The sequence below is a fragment of the Crotalus tigris genome, unplaced genomic scaffold (genome assembly GCF_016545835.1).
Source record: "Crotalus tigris isolate CLP2741 ecotype Arizona unplaced genomic scaffold, ASM1654583v1 scf7180000017550.10884619, whole genome shotgun sequence".
Lineage (NCBI taxonomy): Eukaryota > Metazoa > Chordata > Lepidosauria > Squamata > Viperidae > Crotalus > Crotalus tigris.
Genome location: NW_024096468.1, coordinates 3,711,121 through 3,735,907, shown reverse-complemented (window position 1 = coordinate 3,735,907; position 24,787 = coordinate 3,711,121). Strand labels below are relative to the sequence as shown.

The window sequence follows — 24,787 nt, the reverse complement described above, 5'->3', positions numbered from 1 at the left end:
TTCCCATCCCAGTTCATTGCGGTCTAATCAGGTGTGATTGCAGGCAGACTCTCTTTATTTTGGAGAGAGGGATTTGATAGTCACTGCCTTCTATAATTTCTATTTTTGTGACTCAGTGGTCATATCTGTAAAATAGAAATAGAATGAACATTCCTCTTCCTCTAAAATAGAATGAACATTAGCTGTTCCAATGTTTGCCACTATCAATTTTTTATTCTGTGATATTGAATCTCTTATAAAGCATGTATGTAAGTAAACCAATCTGTTGGTTTACTAGTACTGTCTTTACACCAATCTCAGAATAACAAGCCACTCATGACTCTAGCAATTCATGGAATAAGGAGTGCATTTCTGTGCTACACCCTATTTTTTTTCACAGCTTTTTGCACTTCAGCACAGGTAAAGCACTTAGCCAGGATTGCAGGAAATTGCCCTTTTAGCCATGCCCATCGATCTCTTTTGAGGCTCTTAAAAGGAAAAATCTATAAATCACACAATTCTTGGAAGAATCTCATTTTAATTCAGATTTACACTTATATGGAAGAAACTGTAGTAAACATTGCATAGAGATCTATGTGCTGTGGTTCTTTATAGCTGTCTTTTCCATGATACAGCCAATTCATATCTAGAAAAGTTTATTTTATCATCTCTGTATAATACCATAGTTGTGCTCTTTGGAATGAATTAATACAGTGTTTTATACTGCCAAGAAAAGTGAGGGATCTTTTTGAGACATGCATACTAAACAACACCTCTGGGCTTAAGTAATATGTACTTTGATTGGGGGTTGGAGAATGATGGGCTTCCACCACAGAGAACAATATACCTGGGCCTGCTGAAGCTCAAGATCCTGTCCCCCCCTTTTATTTTTTCTTCAACAAGTGGCATTGGTAATAAACAAGTGTAGCTGAAGGTCTCTGGGAAGCTTCCATTTCACTAAGTCCCTGGAGTCTGAGCAGCTATGTTGCTGCATTCAAAATGCCATTGAGGAAGGCAGATGCGGATTCAGACCTTTGGGGAAAGCTCACTCGGTTATGATAAAGTGAAAATAAACCGTGTCCTGGTGTCATGCAGAGAATTCTACTGGTTCTATTTTTTTTCTACCAGTTCTAATTCAGTATGAAGAAGGGACGTTTGCTTTCATTTTTTTTTAGAACAAGAAAGAATGTTGATAACGTTCTTATGAGTAAAATAAAATATGCTACTCTTGCATTTGCTCAGTTAGGAGGTGGGCAGTGTGATTTGTCCATTCTATCATTTTATATATATCTCTTTGGTCTTCAGCCACTCTGGCTTTCCATACTGCAGATCCCCAAGGAACACATCACCAATCCATGGAGACCATTTTCATACTGGGAAGCGTGGCAATCAGGATTTGAGTGGTTGAATGGTGTGTGACATAAACCGTCTTCCCCCACCTACAATAAAATAAACTTAGAAACACTTCTTCCTAATATTATTCCTGCTCTATGGCAGGGTCCACATAAAATGCATTTAGAAACACAAGAGAAATTTGAAAGACTTTCTCCAATACCCTAGAGTAAGATAGAAAAGAAACACTTTATCTGGGGGGAAAAACTTCTGAGAAGTTGCAAACCACGTTAGAGCAGCATCAAGTATCAAGTTTATTGCTACAGCATCATTACCTGCTGTAATTTACTAAGCTAAAAAGATTCATGTATTCATAGAAACATAGAAAACTGACGGCAGAAAAAGACCCAGTGGTCCATTTGCTGTTTGAGTTTTTTGTTTGTTTGTTTGTGTTTTCCTATTAATTTAATTTATTCATTTTATTATTTTATTTTATTTTATTTTATTTATTTTATTATTTACTTTATTTTATTATTTTATATTTCATTTTTGCCAGATGATAGACGTGCATTTATCCCAAGCATGTTTAAACTCAGTTACTGATGATTGACCCACTACCTCTGCTGGAAATTAGTTCCAAGCTTCCACTACTCTTTCTGTGAAGTAATTCTTCACAGAACCTCTCTCTTGTCATTTTGAGGTTATTACCCCCATGTTCTTGCTATTTGCTTAATATTGAAAATAATGCCTTCTAGAACCTTATGCACACTTTTAATATATTTAAAGGTTTCAATCATGTCCCTGCTCCCTGTCCCTTCTGCTCTCCAGACTGTACATGTTCAGTTCCTCCAATCTCTCCTGATATGTTTTGTCCCACAGACCTTGCACCAGAGTCTGAAGATGAGCAACATTTTTGTTGTTTGCCTTTGGACTCACTCAATTTTATCAATATTTTTTTTTAAGTGAGGTCTCCAGAATTGCATTCCAAATGGGATCTGATTAAAGCCCTATGTAATGGGATCAGGGACCTCCTCTTTCCTGCTGGTGATCTCTCTAGTGACAACCCCAGAATTTTGTTTGTCTTCACAGTTGCCTTGCACACTGTTTACTCATTTTGCAGTTATCTGCTACGAGCATCCCTAAATTCTTTTCTTCTGTTGTTCGGTCTAATACTGTACCCTCAATACTGTACGCTGCTAGTGGATCCATTTTTTGGTTTAGGAAGTACATTTTTGAAGGAATATTTTGCTAGATGGCTAATAGAAAAAGCACTCATCATTAGTTGTGCAAAGGCTACAGCAGATGAAAAAGGAGGAGGGAACTATGATCACTGCTATTGACTGGGGAGAAATGATATCCTGACCCCCTGTTTGGTGTGATTCTGAAGGGATGTAGGCTTGTTGGTTATGATTGTCTGCCCAATTTGGCTCGGTGCCCTCAGCAAGCAGGTTCTCAGCAAGCCTGGGGAGTCTGGCAGAAGGATCATTACAAATTTATAAATTGTCAAGTATAATCAAATGGAAAAAAGCAGTGGGAAAATAAATGGGAAAGGTCAACTATAAAGAGCCAGGAGAAAAATACTAATGCTATGAATTCTCTAGGATAGTTTGTTTATATGCATGCACACCTTTGGCTTCTGCACCAATGACATCTTTTGTGGATTAGGGGTTCTCCTTATAATCATTCATGCCTTGGTTACCACATGAAGCAGTTCTTGAAGACCCGCACCCGGAATTGATGCTGTTACAAAATGCTGTGCTGTGGGCAGTTATGGGTACTCCTTTAAGAGTGCAGGTTACACCTGTGCTCCACAAGCTTCCACTAGGTCTGGGTAGGGAACCTTGGCTCTTCTATGACTTGTGGAGTTCAATACCCAGAATTCCTAAACCAGCAATGCTGACTCAGGAATTCTGGGAGTTGAAGTCCACAAGTCATAAAAGCGCCAAGGTTCCTTATCCCTGCACTAGTTGTGCTCCCAAGTTCAAATCAAGGTGCTGGTGGTCACCTATAAAACCCTTTATGGCATTAGGTGGGATTATTTGTGAGATTGCCTTGCCTTGCTCCAATTGTATCCATCCATCTCATCAGATCCAGCATGAGAAGCATACTACAGGTCCTGACTATTGAAGAATCATCTAGAACAGGGGTAGGCAACCTTGGCTCTTTTATGACTCATGGACTTCAACTCCCAGAAGTCCAAGAAACATAAAAGAGCCAAGGTTGTCTACCCCTGATCTAGCAGGACCAGGAAGAGACCTTTTCTGTCATGGCACCCAGGGAACATCATTCCTCCAGAAATCAGATTGTTCTTGATCATGTTGGTCTTTTGTAAGTCCCTGAAGACATGACTGTATATCTAGGAAGCCAGCATGTTGTTTATGTTAACCCATCTCCAATGTTTTTGTCTGTAGATTAAGTCTTATACCAAAGATTTGTTCTTCCACCCATTGATTTCCCCTATTTTTGCAGAATTGGAATAAAGAGTTTAGTTTGGGGAGTGTGAAATGAGATGCTTAAAACAAAGATGAGAAAAATATGGAGGTAGGAAAAATATGGAGGCCCACCCACAATAACCCCTCATTCTGTCTCAGTGACATGCTATGATTTGCTGTGCACATGGTTATTTCAATCATTTACATTATTCACAAACTCCTAGCATTGGGGAAAGTAATATAGTCAAGATATTGAAGGCTTATATAAATTGAAGACTGTAAAGTAACCTTTGGCCTCTTTTAGCAGCTCATCTCAAAATATGATCTGTCCCATTTTACATCTGAGCAAACTGAGAGCATTTTTCTCCAGTGGTCAGACACAATAAAGATCCTGAGCATCCAGATTTCTTGCAGCATTCAGGAGTCTTACTTCATGCTCATCTAAGAAAAAAGCCCATTAAGATTAGCACCTCTAGTTGATGATCCCAATATTTTATTACTTGTATTATATTTTATTTTAATTTTTCCATTTTTAATGGTATATAAATTCAGTAAACAAGAAATACAATAATAGACAAAATAAGTCTGGATAGTGTGTGTGGCAGTATCTGCAGAATAGAACAGAAAAACTGGAGAAAATCACAAAATACAAAGACCTGCAAGTAGAAGTAGAATGACTATAGTAAAAGAAAGCAAGGATAGTATCAATAGTAATAGAAGGTGTCTTGGGTGCAATTCTAAACATCTGAACCACCACTTGAACACCATTGGCATTGACAAAATCACCATCAGTCAATTGCAAAATACAGCTTCACTTGGAATAGCTTACATTTTATGATGATTCCTTTAATGCCATTAAACAACAAGGAACATAGGCAGGTGTGGAATGTTACCTGTACACCAGACAGTTGAATAAGAAAAAAGCACATTGAAAGAATATATGAAGGATAGTGAAGAAGAAGCACTGAAGCTGTACAATCTGAAAGCTTACTGAATACTGGAGTGACTAACACCAATTGAAGAACAGAAAAGAGACATGGCAAGACAAAGTATTACATGACCAGTTCATTAAAAAAGAAACTAACAAGCAAAGCAGATAACAAGAAGACTTGGCAAAACACCAGAGAATCTTGTCAAGAGGAAGCAAAACATACAACTGTCTATTGCACATTCATGACAACAGTTTGCATCCTTGGCCCTCCCCTTGCAGCTCTCATTGTACCTTCAGTTTTCCCACCATTCATGAATGTACTTGGTAGGATGCCCTGCTGAACTCAGTGGAGCAACCTTTGGAGTAAGCTTAGACTTGCATCAAGTCTCTTAGCAGAGGAAAAAGGAATTTCTCCTTTCTAGAAGTTGCTCTACTACATCCTATCATCCCTCACCATCATTGATGCTAGCTGAGACTGCTGGAAAAAGGTTATTCAATATATGGAAAATCACTGACTTCTCATTATATTTTAGCAGATGGGATTTTGACTCTTGCATCAGGGCAAAAAAATGTTGCCACTCTTTATGAAAAATTGTCTTTGTTCATGATGCTTTAAAGCAGACCAGGGACCAGTTCCGTGAAGAAAGGTTTTTCCGTGGACTGGAGAGTGCGTGGTTTTTTGTGCTATCTCCCATGGATGGGGCTTGGTTGTTTCTGCGGACTGGTTGCTGGCATACTATGGACCAGTACTGGTCCACAGACTGGAGGTTGGGGACCCTTGCTTTAAAGAGAATTAAGGGATAAGTCCCTTTCCAAAAGAACTTACAATAGAAAAACATGGGAGAAGAAACAGGAACACGAGGGAGAGAGAGGCAGAGATAAATAAGATTAGAACAGCTTGCTATAATTGCATGTGTTTATGTATAATTACAGACCAAGTTATAATAGGAAGCAATGTTAAATGAGCAAAAGGAGTATATAGAACTAGTAAGAGAGGAACAAGAGTTTTTACATTGATGTTCATGAAATGCACCTATTATTTGGCATTTATAAAAAAAAGTCAGATGTTGAGACTGGATTTGAATTTTAGCCACCTTTCAAGTCTTTCCTCAAGATTGCATCCAAGACTTATTACTATTAGTGCTATCTTTCATTTCTTTTGCCACAATTATTCTGTTTGTAGGTCTTTATATTTTGTGATTTTCTCCAATTCTTTCTCTTTTGTTCTGCTGTCTCCAAGTACTATCACATCTGCTATTCAGACTTTTTGACTTTGTTATTAATAATTGTTAAGTCTGTTAAGTTGTGTAACAGATGCTTGTCTGTTTGAATGTTACTGGTAGGTGCTTGTCTGTTTGAAATTATTTTATAAGGTGCAGAGTATTTAGCAGCAGACAAAATATATAAGGAAGTCATACACCAATATTGAGTGAGAAACTCAGTGACTTTCAGGAAAGAAATAATGAACCAAAGATGTCTCTATTGAGAGCAGAGCCGGTGACCATGGTGGAATGAAGAGCAGTGAATGGACCAACTCTTTGTAAATTCCTCTCCAGACAAGAATAGGAATGGCATCACTAACAAGTGCTACAGTCAGCTGCTCCTCATAAAGACACTGCCAAACAGCAGTCTCCAGCAGATTTAGACCTCTGGGAGACAAGGGAATATTATTGTAGTCCTAACTGCAGTTTAGCACCTTTCTAAAGGATACTAGGTTCACATGCTTACTTTTCTAATCAGTTTTGGAAATTGCTTCTTAACTATTTTTTTTTCAACTATTACAAACCTTCAAAATGGCAAAGTTTGATACAGTGAAGGAGTTTCCCTCAGCCTTCAGCAAGAAAAGTTTTAAATCTAATTAAGAATTTTTAAAAAATTCTGGGGATTGGGGAGTAAAAAACAAAAGGCGGTTAGAACATTGAGTTTGGAAAGTTATAAACAGGCTAAGGGTCCAGCTCAATTTAAATTAAGATTTTGAAATTATAAGAATCCTTCCCATGGGAAAATGTTGTTTTGAGTTCATAAAAAAAAATAGGATGAAACTTCAAAGTTGGCCACTAGAAGGAACTAGAAAGAACTAAATATTACAATGAAGGAAAAGAACATTTAAATTAAGGTTACTAATATACAGTAGAATGGAGCAAAATACTTTAACATTGGATTTTATATGTGAACAATGGATCCAAAAGTTAATTTTAAGAGTATCTACTGTTATAGGATAGACTGTGTTTAAAAGATGTTATGTCAAAAAACAAGTTTTACTGGGCAAGATTGAAAGTACCTGAAAGTAGATTTAAAAATGACCAAGATTGATTTGAAAGTAGATTTTAAAATGACAAGTTAAAGAATGATGTAGAAATTGGATATACAAATGAGTTTGAAGCTGATGTCTTAATAATTAAAAGGGGTATACAAATAACAAACCAAAAAATAATCTGAATAGCTTTCCTATACTGAATTTACAAAAAAAGTTGTTAAAGAAGTTTGTGAGAAGGGACAAAGAAAAATAAAAAGAAACCAAGTTCTAAAATAGTGTTTGAAAGGACTAAAGATTTAAGATTGTTAAAAGTAAAAGGAAGGAATATATAAACTTGGTTTATGTTATGTTATCTCTGATAATCCTTAATGGAATTTTGCTGATCAAGACTGAACAATGAGATTTTTAGATTTTGTTTATGATAAGATATGAGATGGGGGGGGGGAGAGGAGATCATTTCACACTGATGCTCCGTTTCTTGGAGTTCAACAAAACTGATTCTAGACCAGTGGTTCTCAACCTGTGGGTCAGGACCCCATTTGGGGTCGAACGACCATTTCACGGGGGTCACCAAACAATGCAGTCCGCCATTTTTTTCCCCTTTTCCTTAGCTGTGCTACTCCCTTTTATTTATTCTATTGGCTTTCGAAAGCCAATAGAATAGACTCTCTTGAATAGAGTCTAATTTTATTGGCTTTCAAAAGCCAATAGGAATTGTCCAGGCTGTCTCTGCCCTGCTGAGCCTGCCAAAAGTCCCTTTCTGCAAACGGTGCTGCACCAGTTGAGTAGTCCTCGACTTACGACCAGTTGAGTAGTCCTCGACTTACGACCAGTTGGGGGGTCGCGACATTAAAAAGGTTGAGAACCGCTGTTCTAGACCCTTCTCCTCTCTCAGACCTTGTTCATTTCTTATTCAGCATGAAGTGTGTGTGTATGTGTGTGTGTGTATGTGTGTGTGTGTGTGTGTGTTTGTAGCTTTTCTAGAAATAGATTTCATGGGTTTTGTCGGAGAGATGTATGAAATGACTTGTAGCATGGATTTATTTCCTGCTTTACCCTTGGTGTGCATGCTTATGCCTCTGAAGTATTGTTTGATGTGAAGTTCCTTGAGCTGGATGTAGATGTTCTACTAAAAAAGCCATCCAGGTTGTACAACACTTGAGGCCTAACCTATCTGGCGCATAAGAGAAATATTTGAGGATGTAACACTGCCATAGTTAAAGTGGTGCTCTGAAACACGAGAACATGACAACATTGGTGGCTTGCTGAATTAGACTACCAACTGTTTAGTTGAGCATTCATTATTATGCAATGGCAAATTCACAAATGCAGGTAGAATGGCAATAATCTTCTCGTTTTGTTTTCAAGCAGCTGTTTTTAAAGTGTGCTGCTGGTGAACAGGAGATGAAAAACAATCATCAAGATTATTAGCTATAGATTGTTCAGTCCTCCATGAACTTGTATAATTCCCCCTTTAAAAATCTGAAGGGGTGGTGACAAGGGTGAACTACATCAGATGACAGCAAATTTCAGTTTAACTATGTGTTGTGTATTTCTTTTTATTGGCCCTCAATCTCCTCAAATTTAGCTTAATTGTCATTTCTGCATTTAATATTATAAGAGAGAAAGAAAATCTTGTAAAAACGTATTCACATTTTTTTATGTTGGGCAAAAGTGTATACTTTCCCACCAGGTTGGATAGGATAGGCACTCTGCAGGCCCCTTCCCCTAAATGCTGGCATCGATTGGGACTTACTGGTAGGAAGTGTTCCTTTTTCCATAGCAGCCCCTCTCCTGTGGAATGCTCTTTCCGGTGAAAACGGGCAGGTTTCTCCTCTTAGCCATCTGGAAGTCTGTAAAGTGCCAACTCTTCCCCCAAGCATTGGGTAAAATGAGGTTAGAGTCAGTCTGATATTGTTGGATGCATTGGGAAAGGATGGTTTAGGTGCCAGGTTTAAAATTTATTTTTGGCTTTTGTTTGTATGAGCTGCTCAGAGATTTCTATCTTAAGATAATCAACCATATAAGTCTTTTCAATCAATCAGTCTCTTTTATCTGCTTTCATCTCTACTTAAAAGCCCCAAATGCTGCTATTGTTTCTGGGGCTGGGGCTGTAGTCCAGCAGTTCTCAGCTAGGGTCCATATGGTCCCCTGAGGGCCCTAGGATGTTTCAAAGGGGCCACGGGTGAAAAACTATAACAGGCCATGGCATGTACAGAGGGAGCCATAGAAAAGTGTATTATAAATAGACTCTTATTGATATAGGAACATGCACCAGTTAGTGACTTATGTCCATATCCAGTAATGGGGATAATAATAAAAAAGGAAGGTCAGAAAGAATGCATTAGGGGGAAAAGCTTGAGAACCACTGCTGCAGCCCTTTAACTATTTGGGTTGCCTCTTTTTGCCCTTATTCTACCTGGATCCAGGTAGATTGTTGTAAGATTTACTAATTAACTGTTATATTTTCAATTCCTAATGATTCCAAGGATGGAATTTACCATTTTTAAAGCAACCACAGGCTGAACTGACATTTCCACTAAGCTGTCCCCCATGATTCTAAAATCTTTTCAATCTCACCTCCCAGCAAAAAACAAATGAACTTTGCATTTTGTGTGCCAAGTTGTATCACTTATCAATCATGATCATATGAACTTACACTTGCCATTGTAGTTCCCGTTCACCCTGTTTAGACAGATCCTTTTGGATATCTTCCCAATTTCTTTTTGTTAGCAGTTTGGTATCAAGATCATACTGGGCCAACTGACTATGTATTCCTAGCATTAACTTCCTTCACTGGACCCAGACCCAGTCTAGTTTGATTATTCCTTCAATCCGAGAACTCTCCATTTATTCTTATTCTCTGGGCCAGCATTTCTCAACCTTGACTACTTTAAGATACAATATATGATTTCAATTCCCAGAATTTCCCAGCTAAAATATCTTAAAGTTGCCAAGGTTGAGAAATACTGGTCTGGGCAAATCCTGTGGACTCAGAAACACATGGAAGTCTAGCAGTTTGTTTTATAAGCAAGAGAAAAAGGAGAAATCTGTCTGTTCAGGCAACCAGCCAAATTAGGGACAGTTGTCTTTTTTTAAGCCCTCTGTTCGCTTGTGAGAAGCAGCACAGCCAGCATCCTCACTGGAGACATCTCCATTGATCTGAGACCCAGGGCCATTCAGCTCTCTTTATGGTTATTTTCAAAGTTTGAACATAAAATGCATTGGATCTGCATTTTCGTAATACAATGCAAAAAAATTTTCCTTATCCTAATTCAGAGATGCATTTGTAAATTAGAGGAGGCATATAAATTCCCATTAAGAATGACTACAGGTCTGAATTGGGTGATTTTTTAAATTGTGTTTCTCAATGCAGAATGATTGCCCAGGTGCTTTATATTAAAAATAAGCCAAGTGCAGCGACTGCTTATACTCCTTTCAACTTTGCTGTTGTATATTCTGCTGTCTATATACATTAGAAATTTGGAAAAATAGAATCCAAATCAAATATATTTGGGGAACATGAGTTTGGGAGGCAGTTCTCAGTGAAAGATAATCCACATAGAACATTTTTGCTTGTCACTGCTAAGAAATGCATTTATATGGTTGATGCTATTACAAAGATGCGTACATATTCTTCCTTTTGCGATCTTCCCCTAAAATAAGGATTTCTCACTGTCAAGCAGCTTTATGCATTTTATACATTATGTCTGGTGTGAGCAGTTTTGCTCTAGGAAAGCTGTTGGGATAATCCATTCAGCACCAATAGCGCAGGTGAGCAGGGAAAATAACAACTTGTTTCATAACTGTTTTGAAATCCACATTTCCCTTTCTAGCCCATGAAGTTAACTCTACTAAAATGTATGCAGCCTTGGTACATTCTAAAGAATCCTAGATGACGCATCATTCTGAGTTTGATTTTTTATTTTAGAGTGCCGTGCAATTAAAATATTGTAATTCAACTTGCATCATCTGTGACATTATCAAAGGACAAGAATTAATGACAGTAATATTAATCCATCCTTTCATTCAGCTTGTACCATAGCACTGTTAAATTAGCTGGCTTCAGTATACCATATTTTCCTTTTTCTTCCCCTTATCTTCTGTTTTGCTGATTTTCATGCAAATATAAAATATAGATGCTTATTTTCAATAAAATCTCTTTTTTATTCAAGTCTCAGCTTACAAGAGCTAAGTCCCTGATTAAATTCCCAAGTCCAATTTATTTATTGCATACATAACTCATATTTTCTCCAATGAACTGAAGGTTGCATTCATATTCTCCTCCCTCCTTTCATTTACCCTTGAAACAGTCTTGTGAAGTTCATTAAGCTAAGGCAGTAAGTGACAGCTGGCTCAAGGATGCCCAGTGAATTGCCTATAATTGATTAGGAACATCATTTTAACCTTGGCTTAAGTATCATTTTAAACCAGGGATGTGAAATCTGTAGTTTTCTAGGTGCTGTTGAACTATAGCTGCTTAGGAGCCCAACCTAGCCCAGTAATGATCCATTCACATATGCAAAACCAAAATTTGTGACTTCTCATTTGTTACACATTAAAAAACTCTCAAGCCTCAGATGGCTGAATGTTATATTGGACTGTCCTTTAAGAGCAACTGTGGTTGTTCAGCCTGTCTTTCTCTTTGTCCCTATCTAAGCTCTTCACTGAAGGCATCACCAACAAGCTAATGGCTTGTTTCACAGATGAGAATATGAGAGATGCAGTCCTGGTGCGGGTCTATGGCAGGAAAACAGAACTTATTGTGGACCGAGCCAATGAGCTGAGAAATTTCCAAGTCCTTCAGGACAACGGCTGTGCTCCCAATCTCTTCTGCACTTTTGAGAATGGATATTGCTATGAGTTCATGCCAGGGAAGGCTCTGGGACCAGAACATATCCGGGAGCCAAGTATGTTCAGGTATGTGTACTTCCTTGCCCAATAAATCTGATTGTTATTTTTAATTGGAAAAGGTTTTTTGCTCCCTGCTTTTCGTTTGACTTCATAATGCTATTGTGGTGATATAGGTGAAGTATTACTGAACCCCAACCAAAAAAAAAAAAAAACCCTTAGAAATAATGCAGAAAAGAAGAGATGCTCAATGTCAATTTGTCTGAATGGCAGGATACAAGCCTACAAAAGTCCCCTTTCTTTTCTCTGCCCTCACCCCAGATGCTTTTGTTTTAAAATTTTTGAATGAATAAAAAGAGTGTAGCTGATGCATGTTTTGAAATTCAGTGAAGATGCTTAAATGTCATTTTCATTTAATGGGAAACACAATTCCTGTGACAGGTTAACAAACTTAAAGACACTTGGGAAATTATTTAGATCATTTATTGATCTTCAAATTAGTTGTGCAGGAGACCACAAGGAGTATTTCTTTTGCAGATTTTTTTCCTACAGCAATTTTTCCTAAGAGGATGCCCTTAGACAGGTTGAACTATGGTTCCCATTATCCACAGCCAAGGGAGACTAATACAGGCTAGAGATTATGGATGTCATTATCAAATCTTTCTGGAGGTACTAGATTAAGAAAAACTCTTAGTAAGTAAAACAGAAAGCTGCTTTCCAAAGTATTACTATGTGTGAATCCCAATACTTCATAATTTTGATCAATTACTTTGGTGCTGTAGTTAGCACAATCACTAGCACTGATGATATTACCTAGTTTGGATAATGAAACGTCTGCAAGAAAAGAAACAAGCTGAGAGAGCATCAAGGACTTCTCATTTCAACCCTGAGCCACAAATATTTCCCTGTATTGGTATCTAATTAGAAAATAATTAGTGTATTTAAAACAATATTTTGTATAATGTTCTCTTAGATAAGAGAACCCGTATGCTAAATTTGGGGAATGTTCTGGTAATGGATGCAGAGCATCCATCTATCCAGAGCATTAAGTAAGATATGTTGTCATGCTAGATTCATTGGAACTGGGATACAAAAAGTAAAGTACAACATTTGCTGATTTTTGTGGGCCCATTTTAGTTATCAGAAAATGAACTGGATATATTGTAGTGTTTCTTTTTTTGCAGGCAAAATTTTGGAACATTTTGAAGACAAAACCACTTAAATAAACAAAAATAATTTAATAAATTAATTCAGATCTGGCTGGCTTTTCCAAATTAGCACTGATGATGTTACTTAGTTTGGTAATGAAACATTTGCAAGAAAATAACCAAGCTCAGAACCCCCAGTTTAGCTTTTTGTATGTATACTCCATCTGTTGTGGTTTTAATTTGTACAACTCAAAGTAACATGCATAATGTTACTTCCTCCTGTTTTCCCTATAATAGACCATTGTCTTGGACTAAGAGGAACTGGCCTAAAGTCAGCTAGCCAGCCAGTTAGCTTCCAGGGATAAGGAACAACTAAACTCCCAATCTCCCATGTCTTGTCCAGCACCATAGCCACTACATGAAACTGGCTCCCTCTTTTCCATAAGTGGCTACATTAAAAGTAGTGTGTTGCTCTTTAACTATTCGATCTTTGTGATTTGTTTTAGGCTAGTAGCCCAGGAGATGGCAAAAATGCACAGAATTCACACCAATGGGAGTCTCCCCAAGCCTTGTCTTTGGCACAGATTGTACAAGTACCTTAATATTGTGAAAACTGAGTTTGCTCAAAAGGTATCAAATTCCAGGTAAATAAAAAATAAAAAAATGAATACAACAGTTACTCAACAGTTTTGGTTACAGCATTGCAATTATTTTAAGCATATAGTGTAAAATGCTGGGATAAGCAATGAATCGAGGAAAGATAATTAATTTGTTCTCATTTAAAACAAAATTCCCAAATGATAAAAGTTATGATTGGTTCCTTAGACAGATTTTTTGAACTTTCAAAACTGAAGGGATACACATGAATTAATTGAATTAATTTGTCTAATCTATTGTTGAAATCTAAGGCTACCTATGTATGGTTTATCATATTCGATTGTCTTCCATAACCTGATGTTCAGATTCTAATCCAACATATATAGAAAATCAAGAGACAGAACAACTGAGTTTTAATACTGAATAATGTAGAAATATCAGACCTCAAAGACTATAGGTCAGAGTCTTTTATGTTGCAGGAAAATTGACTATTACAAATTTTACATGCTTTAGAATAAAAAATTATATGGTTTAGAATTTCATGTAGCATCATACTGTACAATAAATAAGAGCACACATTCTGAAATATATTTTTCTCTCTCTCTGAACAAAAGGCCTATTTGCCTTCTGTGCATTTAAAGCACAATTATACATTAGTTTACTGTAGGGAACACTCCACAGTACGATCCATTTTTTGCAAGTTCTTATAGCAAGCTATATTCAGACACATTTATTTCAAATATTCCAATATTCCCATCTGTGTATAACTGATACTGTTTTCTAGAAGCATGGTTCTAGTTCTCCTGTTGAGTTGCTTTTCGACTTAGTCCACTTGCACAGATGGGCAAAAGGGCAAGAAGTCTGAGCACAGTATAGTAAGGATTGGGTTTGCTTTGCCATTGACTAAATACCTTCAAAAGAAAGTAGGCCTAAACCAAGGGTCTTCAAACTTGGCCCTTTTATGACTTGTGGACTTCAACTCCCAGAATTCCTCAGCCAGCTTGAAGTTTGAAGATCCCTGGCCTAAATCATCCATGAACATTTGTTGTAAAACAATTGCTAAGTTCGTATAAACAGTTTTTAACTATGGGAGAATAGTAGCATCAGAGGTGATTTAAGAGAAGCTAGGAGCAGAATTACTATTGATGAATAATTTTAATTGATGAAAATTTAACTATTTTAAATATTTATTAGGCAAATTCATCTACATTTGATAGAGAATTATTATTATTTCCTAATAGGGGCCAGCAGTTAGAAAAAGTGAGCTTGTCTCACAAACCTTACTAATTTAAGAAAAAAAGACTGGCAAAAAGGTTTACTGTCTCTCAGTGGACATGGCATCACTTTGTCTTCCTTCTCAAGCTTTCTTCAGGAAATGCAGATTCCTAGCCTAGAGGTGTTAGAAGAAGAGATTCACTGGATGAAAGAACATCTCTCCCAGCTTCAGTCTCCAATCGTCTTCTGCCACAATGACCTTTTGAGCAAAAACATCATCTACAACAAAGCTGAATGTTTGTTACCTTGTTCTCATACATGCATAATACTTGCAAACCAAGCACTGCTATTTTTAAGAAAATCATTCAAGATAAAAATGACAGTTGCACATGAATTTTTTTCCAGAAGAAGCCTCTCTGCTAGAAACTCACTTTCAACAATTTCTGGCTTTATTTTTTCAGGTCATGTCCGGTTCATAGATTATGAATATACTGGCTACAATTATCAAGCATATGACATTGGGAATCATTTTAATGAATTTGCAGGTGAGTGGATACCTTTCCCCCCCCCCTGCATTTCCTGCATTTGCAGAAGCAGGAAATGTCTTATTATATCTAAACTTTAAATATATTATATAACACTTTTCTCCAATAGTAACAGCAGCAACTCATTACTCGCAAAAGGGGCTGCTTTTTAACCTGCTGCCAAGTATCTGCAGATCACCCACTTTGCTGACCTATTTTGCTCCAAGATGTGGGAGTTGTTTCTGGGCTACTAGCTGCCATGTTGTTTCCCAGCAGATTCAAAGAAGGGAAGGCAAAGCTCAAATAATGCTAATTCTTACATTTTAGAAAGTTTGCTTTAAATTACAAACTGCTGAGAAACAAGACTATCACAAGATAAATGGCTTAAAGAGTCCATTGGAGTTGGGCAGCCAATAAATTTAAATAAATAAATAATAGTACCTTAAACAGCCATTTTAGGTAAGACGATTTTCCTACCCTGATCCTTGCTCTCTCTCTCTCTTCAGCAATTCTGATTTTAAGGATGGATTTTAGAAACCAACTTCTTTTCAAGGACCTGAGTGTAATTATCCAGATTTCTCTATTAATTCTCTGATGAATGTTTTTTTTTTTTTTTAAATACAGGAAATCACTATATGGCTAATTAGGTCTGCTTCCAGTTTAGTATATATCTATTCTGTAAGGATCATGAAATCTAAGCTGGGTCAAACTGGAAGCTTTTCAGAAGGAAAATGCAGACGTTGTTACAAAAGATTTATGCAATAGCACTTCTTCAGAACAAGATCTTGGTTGCATGGCTATTTGCTTCTATTGCACTATGTGTTAGAATAGAATTGACATGATGGCAGAAGAGAAGCAGGTTTCTCAGTGTGATTGGTGGTGTACACTGAGAAGAAAATAGGACTTCCTGTTGGTTTTTAACAAACCTTCTAAGATGTTTAGCTGATATAGAACTTGGGGGCACTATTTTGCATCGATTCCAGTGGTATTTGATTAAATGTTTCCAGACCATGATGTTGGATATTGTTCTGCTTCACAGCTACCCTCAGGATCTTATATTGTCCTTTAAAAAACAGAAATAAATGCATAATGCCAGTGGGGAAGATAATCCAGAACCATGTCTTATAATTAACTTTGGCTGGACAATTCAGAATTGTCCTGTATCAGAAATCAGCGAAAGATTGGATGTAGGCCAAAAAAAAAAAAAAGCCTTAAATCAGCCAAACCTCATTCAGGTGCTGCTTTTTGACAATATATGCTGAGGTACTGGCACTTTGCTGCCAGTCCTTGTTCGCTGTGGAAATGATTTTGAAAAGGGTTTGAAAATTCTGGTAGTGTAATACGCAACAGATGGATTATTGTCTTGTAGATACTTTAGAAGCTATTTATTACCAGGCTTAGAACAGCTATTCCCAATGCTTACTAAGCTCAGTTCAAAGTTGCTCTTTTAGATCTATAAATGGCTTGGACCAGAATATCTCAAAAGGCTGCTTCCTCCCTTGTGAGACCACTTATAATCTATAACATTCATCGGGAGCCCTGAAAGAGAGACTAGGCTGGCGGATGTAGTATTCAGAATGTTTTCTACAGCACTGTAATGTTTGAAGCTTTATTCCAAGAGCAATTAGGATGGGTTCATCCTTATTTACTTTTATACATCCAATAAAGACGTATTGTCTGGTTAGACCTTTGATGTCCTCTGCTTGATGTTGAAGCCCAACAAAAGGAAGAAAAGCAATGGAAAGGAAGGATTGAGCTGTGGTTACATTGATTCAAGACTTTTTCTTAGTTTGGGTCTTTTATTCATTCCTTGAATAAACACCCACATTCATTCTTTGTAGCAAATTACAACATGAAACAACAGCTATCCATTAGACTTCTTTTCTCAGCATGCAATTATTTCCATTCTCAGCCTCATCTCCTCCAGCTCTTAAATCTCTCTCCCTCGTTCCACTAGTCAAATTCCTTCAGTCTGACAGAAACTGTTAAGAGAAGCATTCTCTTCTATAAGCTTATTTTTCCTTCTTCTGTTGTAACCTTATCATTTGCAATTTCTTATTAATATGCAACAATAGTACAGTAATGTATTGGGCTATACAAATCTTAAAATCAATTCAGTCTGGCTAAATTTAAGCCCATGTATTTACTGGAGTCGGTTTAATCCATTTCCATCCAGTCCGACATGGACTTAACCGAGTCCTCTTGCCTTCTGTGCTCCCAGGGCTCAACGAAGTCGATTACAGCTTATATCCATGCAAGGAGGTCCAGTTGCAATGGCTGAGGTACTACCTGCAGTCTTACAAGAAACTGAGCCCAGAGGACCAGGGAGAAGGAAACAAAAGCAGAGGAGGGAGTGGAGCAGTGTCTGAAGAAGAACTGGAGAGTCTCTATGTGCAAGTGAACCAGTTTGCTTTGGTGAGTATTTGATCAAAGTGTGGTTAAAACAAGAGAGACTATTATTGCTCTGAAAACAGGCTGTCCAGCTTACATTAATGCAATGGCCATTTTTATATTTATCTTAATTTATTAATTAAAAAGAAGGCCACAGCACCACACTAATTGTTTATTTTCTAATGTCTCTTCATCCCTTCATCTATATTCCTATCTATATATCAACCTGTTGTCTTCTAGATGTTTTGGATAACAGCTGTCATATTTCACAGCCAATATGATTATTGGCAATTGAAATTCATTTATTCAGTTAGAAGAGGGTGTTTTGTAACTATTTATTCTACCCGGAACCCAAACAGCTAACAGATTTGTTTGCCTAAGAGTGGAGACTAGTACTGTAAAAGTCAGCTTCTACTTGCATCAATCTGTGTATGGTTCTTATTCCTGCAGTCCTAGGGGCAATCTAATTTGAATGTTTGCAGCCATGACCTCATAGCTTCAACAACAGTCATTCTTCCCTGTTTAATTTAGATCAGTATAAGATTTTGAAGAATATCAAAGCTACCTGGCTGGAAAATTTAGGTGGAGCCAGTTCAAATATTTTTGTGCCATAATGGCTCAGCTAGAATGACTTTGTTCATTCTGCAGTGTTTTTTAGCTTGTTCCGCTATCACGGTTCTCTGTATTCCCAAGTATTGCCAAATATTAACTACTGTTTTACCTTTCTACACTAGTTTCTTTTAATGCATTATTTTCTCCCTCCCTTCCCAACTGTAAGTAACTGTCTCGGCAGGTACCAAATGCAATGAGAACTCTTTGGGTGTATGCAAGTGCATACTTTTTCTCATGTAGAGTTACATTGTTACATGTCAATACAAATTCTCACTGGTTTCCACTCACACATCTCAGAGGCAACTTTCTGATATTTTGTTGTCTTTTCTCAGGCTTCCCATTTTCTGTGGGCTTGCTGGGGCCTGATCCAAGCCCAATTCTCTACGATAGACTTTAATTTTGCCAGGTGAGCCATTTCTACTTGCATTGACAGGATGCAAAGGAGTTGCTAGTTGTTTGTTTGTTTGTCTGCCTGGCATGGGGGAGGGGAGGGGAGATGCCAGTGACAATCATTCTCTCTGTTGGTTCAGAGTCCTGATCATCAGTGTAAAATGTTATGTCTGCAGTCATATAAGACCTACCTGAGAGCACTTCTGTGAGATTTAATTACAAAAAAAATGTGAAAATCTTGCAACGATTTTAAGTCTTGATAGCCTGTTTACCCTATTCCTCTAGCAATAAAAGTGGGAGCTTCCAGATTTCTAGCTTGGTTAGAGCTTAATAAGCTCTCATTCTAGAAATTAAACATGATAACTTTGACTGTTAATGACCTATTAGTTTTATGCCAAGTCAGTTCTATGCCAACCAAAAATCTGTCTTTATTCATTAATTTCATGGTAGTTGCCTTTGAGTTTTGAGTCAATAACTAAAATATTTTGAAGCTTAATGACTTTTTGGTTTTCAAAGGTTTGCTAGAGAAACTTACACTATATTGCAGTAAGACACCTAAAGTCTCAATGCATTATAACAAAAAAAAATAACAAATAACATTTTGAAAATATCAGTGAAGAATCAGTTTTAATAGAAATCCCTGATTCTTTCCTTGATGTCATTCACACTTATGCCCCACATCCTAAATATGGGCTTCATATTATAAACCTTACCATGGTTGATTAAATATAGATGAGATGAAGAGAAAGATAAAATGAAACCAAATGTATAAATGAATAACTTGATTTGCCTTCTTTCTCATGGTCCTCAGTTGCCTTGTGACCCATTGAACAACTGCTCATTTTAAATTTCCTGCAATTTTTGCAATTTTACATTTACATTCCCAATCACCTATATCTGTCATTTATTTCCAAATAACCTTGCATGGGATTGGTATTTTATCCACTTTCTCAGCCAAGGCAATTACTCCTAGGTAAAAGTGAGTTTGGGATTTAGCCTTTGCCTTTTTTTCTTATTACTGTAGTTAGCTGATAATGGACTTAAACCCATCTTCAAATCAAAGGTGGGATCAAAATGTTTAGAGTAAGCAACATTTGAAGAATGTCTATGTAGATTCTCAATCATCCAAGCCATGGTTGTCCCAAAGATGCTTTTCTAAAGGCAACTGGACTATCTTTGTTTTTTTTTTCCTCTGAAAACATTTTTCAAGGAAACAAGAAAGTTCAGTTGCGTTTGAAAAATAAATTTGGGACATTTAAAGACATTCAGTTTTGATGACAAGTCATAGACGTCAAAGCAAAGGTCAAAAGCTGAGAAAAATCCAGATTAATATTTTAAGGGCATACCAATTCATTGGCTGTGCTGCTCCAATCTTGTATTGGAGCAGCATAGATGATGATGATTTTTATTATCTGCATTAATTCAAAAATACTCCCTAGAATTATTAAGCAGTTGGTTATCTGGGAATCAGGGCATTTGTGATTATTCTAGAAAGCATTTAATGCAGGAGAAACTCTTCCATTTAATGAGAATTTAGAGGTAACCACATGTAGATTTTATGACAAATTTGAGAACCAAGAAAGTAAATTAAATGAGACATGGATTTAGAATAATTTTGACCAGAATTCCAGATTAGGTTAAGTCTGATGCATTAGCAACATGGTGGGCATGGAAATGAATGGTTTGCATATTCCCATACCTTACACCATTTTAAAATTGTTCCTTTAATTCTATACTTTTGTCTGAGAGTAAGTAGATGGTTCAAGGTCACCTAAAAAAGTCAGAATCTGATCCCCAATTTCAAGTCCTAGGCTAATATTTTCATTGTTGCACATTATTATTGTTGATCTTTTACAAAAGCTTGTAAAATCATCCTATTATGAGCATCATATGTGAATTATCAAAATAAGCATGTTTATAAAAATGTAAGAATGTGTATAAATGCATGAGAAGTATCAGTGTAAGAATTCAGTGTTTAAGTGTTGTAGATGTATGTGAGAAGACAGACACACTGGATAGAAAGCACATCTGCAATTTTTTTTGGCATAATCTTTCATTTGTAGACACCAAAGAGCACCACATGCTACAAAATTAATGTGTACGAAGTGTTCATAGTATTATACATAACAAATATCTATCTTTATATTGCTGTGCAGGTACGCAGACATAAGATTTAAGCAGTACTTTAAAACAAAACCTGTGGTGACTTCCCTTCAAATGTCCAAGTGAGGTTAAAGTCCAAAGAGTCTTCTGGTTCTCAAGATTCCACTCTTATTTTCTCTGGTGTAGAGCACCTGCCACCCTCTCCTCCTGCAGTGCTGAGTGGTCAGACATCATGAAACAGGGCTGGGAAACAAAAGTGCACCTTCCACAAAAGCAAAAAAATCTACAAAGCCCCTGAACTTGGCTGTGCCATCCACGGATTACCTGCCACATGTTGGTTTCAGAAGGTGATGTTATGACATGGCTGCTGGCAAGAGTTTCTGGGGCATGTGCAGGGAAGATTCAAGGGTTTCTGGGCTTAATAAGTGGGTGGCCAAGAGGGGAGAAGGTTTGCTTAGAGATTTATATAACCTTGAAGGTTATTGCTGGATGACACCTTTGTTCCTTGACTAGAAGAAAGAAAACTAACAAGAGTTTTGTTTTTGTTTTTCAAGAACATGGGATTCTGATCTTTTGGTTTGTGAGAATGGAGGAGGAACAATAGCTTCTCTTTACAACAATGAAAGAATCCATTCTGAGATCTGCTCCACTCTCTACATGTGTGTGTGGAGAGAAAATCCATGACTTAAAAGATTAAGACCCTGAAGCTGGAATAAATATTCCCACATGCACCAGTTTTAAAATATGGAACATTTAGGCTCAGGGAAAGTCCCAGTCCTTAAAGAGCTATTACAACTTTGGTCAAGCTCTGAGCTGATGGCCTCCCTGAACTATTAACTGACAACAGAGAGCTCTGTGCTGAAAATTGTATTAGACATTGTGGGCAATTTCAACACCTATATTCTGAAAGTCCAACAATGTAGGCAACCTCAGATTATGCGTGCATCTAATTCATATAGTGCCACTTTGAAGAGAGCAGATGTTACTACCTAGAACCTAATATGACAAAAGCACAAAAGACAGAGTACTTTTCATAAGGAATAGATGTACCAAGTTTATGCAATACTCTGTTATTGTAATGGCCATATGTATGAAAGAAGTTTACTTATCTCTCCCAATCACAAAATTGCATCCTGTTCCAAATGGTGCATTTCCATTCATGTGCTGATTTGCCCATAGAGTCTGCTGTAATATTACATTGTGCCATTCAGTATTTTGAGAAGGTGAATTCCACAAAATTAAACATGTTAATAATACAAATACATAAATATAAGTAGGGAAGTTGATGTAGCATAGGAAAAAGAAAGCACACCAATAAAACCCGGTAACAAGGTTTTTTACCCAAGTTTATTACCTGTTTACCAATTTAGTGCAGCTTTTTGCCACCTGGACACATCCAGCAGATTCAGATAGTAACTCCAAAATTACCAGCCCTGCTCTGACTAAGAATTCTGGAATTTGAAGACCCATTTTATCTAAAGACGGCCAAATTAGAGAAGGCTATTTCATTCATACAGCAAATAAAAATCTTATGACTGCATGAGCATTGGTATAAACTGTGACATAGACAGTCTGGTCTCCTCAGTCAATCCTTTTGTTTCACAACTTTACCTTGTATATAAATAAATTTTATACCCCTTATATTCAGATTGTGGAACAGGAAACTAGAACCAATCTGAATATCCTTTATGATTTGCAAAAAGCTCATACTGTTACGGTGCTTTATCTTCAAGAAGATCATTTGGGTTCCTTTGGTTAAAGGGCCAAGTTTATACATACCCTTTACGGGTTCTCCAGTCAAAAGTGGATCAGCATTTCTGCATTGCCCTATGGATAGATAAAACGGAAGTATGAAGGCATACTGGGAATGAAACTGTTAGGATCAGTCCTTGGGTCTCTATCTGAGGCACTGTAATCAGTATAAAACATGTCATTTCACACTCTGAATTTTCTTTTGTCCACATTTTCTATCAGATGGGCTTTTATTTTACTCAGCAAACAATTACTAGAATTAAAAACAGATGATCTCTCAGTTCCTATGATGTCTCTTCAGCTTAGTTATGAACTTAGAAAATCAAATGTCCACTGAATTTGTACTTTGGAGCAAAGATGCAAACAACAAGCCTCCTGCAGGCTTGTAATTGCAATGCTATTATAATTAATTTCCTAGAATCTGATTTCCTGTAGTTTCCTCATACTAGGATAGCTGGTGCAGAATTGCTGTTAAGAGAGGGCATTTGGTATCCTTAGGAAAGGGGACAGTCAAGCCAGTATTTGCCAGATGCTTTGCATTTACTCCCATAAGCTGCAGCCCATGTTCCTGGTTGTAAGATATTATGAAATTGTAGTCCAAAATATCCAGACAATATAAGACTGCCTTAATCCTATCTTAGACAATTTTTGTGCTTGGGTAGCATTTACTTCCTTTTCCCTTTGTAGAAATGCTTTGCTTTTTAAAATACCAGTTAGCTATTGAATAGTTGGATAAAAGTTGCATATTTACATTCTCTGCATTCCTGATCCAGCCATTAACCCGATACACTATTCATTATATATCTCTATACCTTTTCAGCCTTGCTGTATTGCCTTTCTTCTTTTTCTCAAAACATTCCATTCAATCACTATCTTGGTCTTCCCCCTTTTTTCAACCCATTCACCCTTCATGTATATTTTGTGTGTGTGTGTGTGTGAGAGAGAGAGAGAGAGAGAGAGAGAGAGAGAGAGAGAGAGAGAGAGAGAGGAAGTTGATCCTCATTCGTTCTCTGATGGCCATACTTTTTTTTGCAATGGCTATTTACATTTTTATGCAGTCCACATTTCAATGGGCATCCTCTCATTTTATATTCTATCTGTGTTTGACCTCACATGTATTTTAAGTGCCCCATTCCTGGTGCATTCAACTCACTTTAATATTTCTTTCGACATACCCAACTCTCACATCTGTGTGAAAATGAGAAGGATACAGCCTCTCTTCCTTTTGACAAGCATCCATTCTTCACGACAGACAATACTATCTTTTCATCAGCATTGTACATTTTTTTTTCCAGTTTTGCATCTATAGTAAACAGTCTAGCAAGATAAGTTCACCTACCTGTGATGTTTTAGCTGTTTAACTGTAACATATAACCTGCAATCATTCATTCCATTTTCATTATCAAGAACAACTACCTTGGCCTTTATTGCATTAATGTTCAGATAACTACTAGCCCCCCCCCCCAATGGATAGTAGAAAGCAGGACAGTTTTTAAATTATAGGGTATCCCTAAGCATTATGAACATGTCCTCTAAACTGAGTTAAAGACTTGAAACAGAACTGATGAAATTATTCTTTGATGTTTCCTGTTTATAAATGTAGCTATTGTTATTTGGTAAATAATAGTTACAGAACCGATCTTGTGAAAATTGGACAAATCCTAAGTTTTATGACAGGATTACACTAAACCTCACTGTGACTCTAACCAGCATAGCTTGGAGTCCTTCAGGTGAATTTGACTTCAACTCTTAACAGCCAATATAGACAATGCATTATGGGAGGTTTATAGAGAGAGAGGTGTAATTTGTGAATGTAAATACAGGTGAAGAAAAGATGTATAAGATCTTGTCCATGGTCACTTATGACAATCATTATTTATGAATAAAATCCATGAACTTCTGCCTTCTCTGTACTTCTGAGCTCATATGCTGCAATGGAACTGACATCTGTTAATATATAATCCTTCCAAATAATGGGGAAGTTGGAGGATAAAATGGATTAATTGGGTGGATATAATGAGCAGGATCAGTGGAGTACAGCTGTGGAGAAAAGATCAAGAGTGGCATAAACCATCTTATTTGTTCAGAAAACAAAACACATTGCTTCATTTTTTATGCTTATACCCCTCTTAGAAAACATCTCCCCTTCCTTCTTCCCTTTCTTAATTCATGATAGGACCTCCTTGGTCACTTTTCTGCAGATCTTTTTCTTTAAAAGTGCCCTGCTTGCTTTGCCTGTTCTTACCAAGGCTTTCTGACCTCTCATTAAAAAT

The 24,787-nt window shown here is 37.0% G+C and overlaps 1 protein-coding gene across 5 annotated transcripts in view; it reads left to right on the top strand.

Moving 5' to 3' along the window:
• The window catches only part of ETNK2 (ethanolamine kinase 2), a 29,788-nt gene that overhangs the window by 827 nt on the left and 4,174 nt on the right, over positions 1–24,787 (top strand). For 4 of the 5 annotated variants that reach the window (XR_005556397.1, XR_005556394.1, XR_005556393.1 and 1 more), the window contains exons 2-8: positions 11,592–11,851; positions 13,437–13,574; positions 14,890–15,038; positions 15,204–15,287; positions 17,488–17,681; positions 18,602–18,675; positions 20,816–21,109. Coding sequence is in view for 1 of the 5 variants with exons in the window: in XM_039340714.1 (XP_039196648.1) it covers positions 11,592–11,851; positions 13,437–13,574; positions 14,890–15,038; positions 15,204–15,287; positions 17,488–17,681; positions 18,602–18,675; positions 20,816–20,888 (972 nt within the window). In the remaining 4 variants the exon portion in view is untranslated. Of the gene's footprint in view, positions 1–11,591; positions 11,852–13,436; positions 13,575–14,889; positions 15,039–15,203; positions 15,288–17,487; positions 17,682–18,601; positions 18,676–20,815; positions 24,416–24,787 lie in introns of those variants that run through there. The other variant, XM_039340714.1, reaches the window with a different exon arrangement.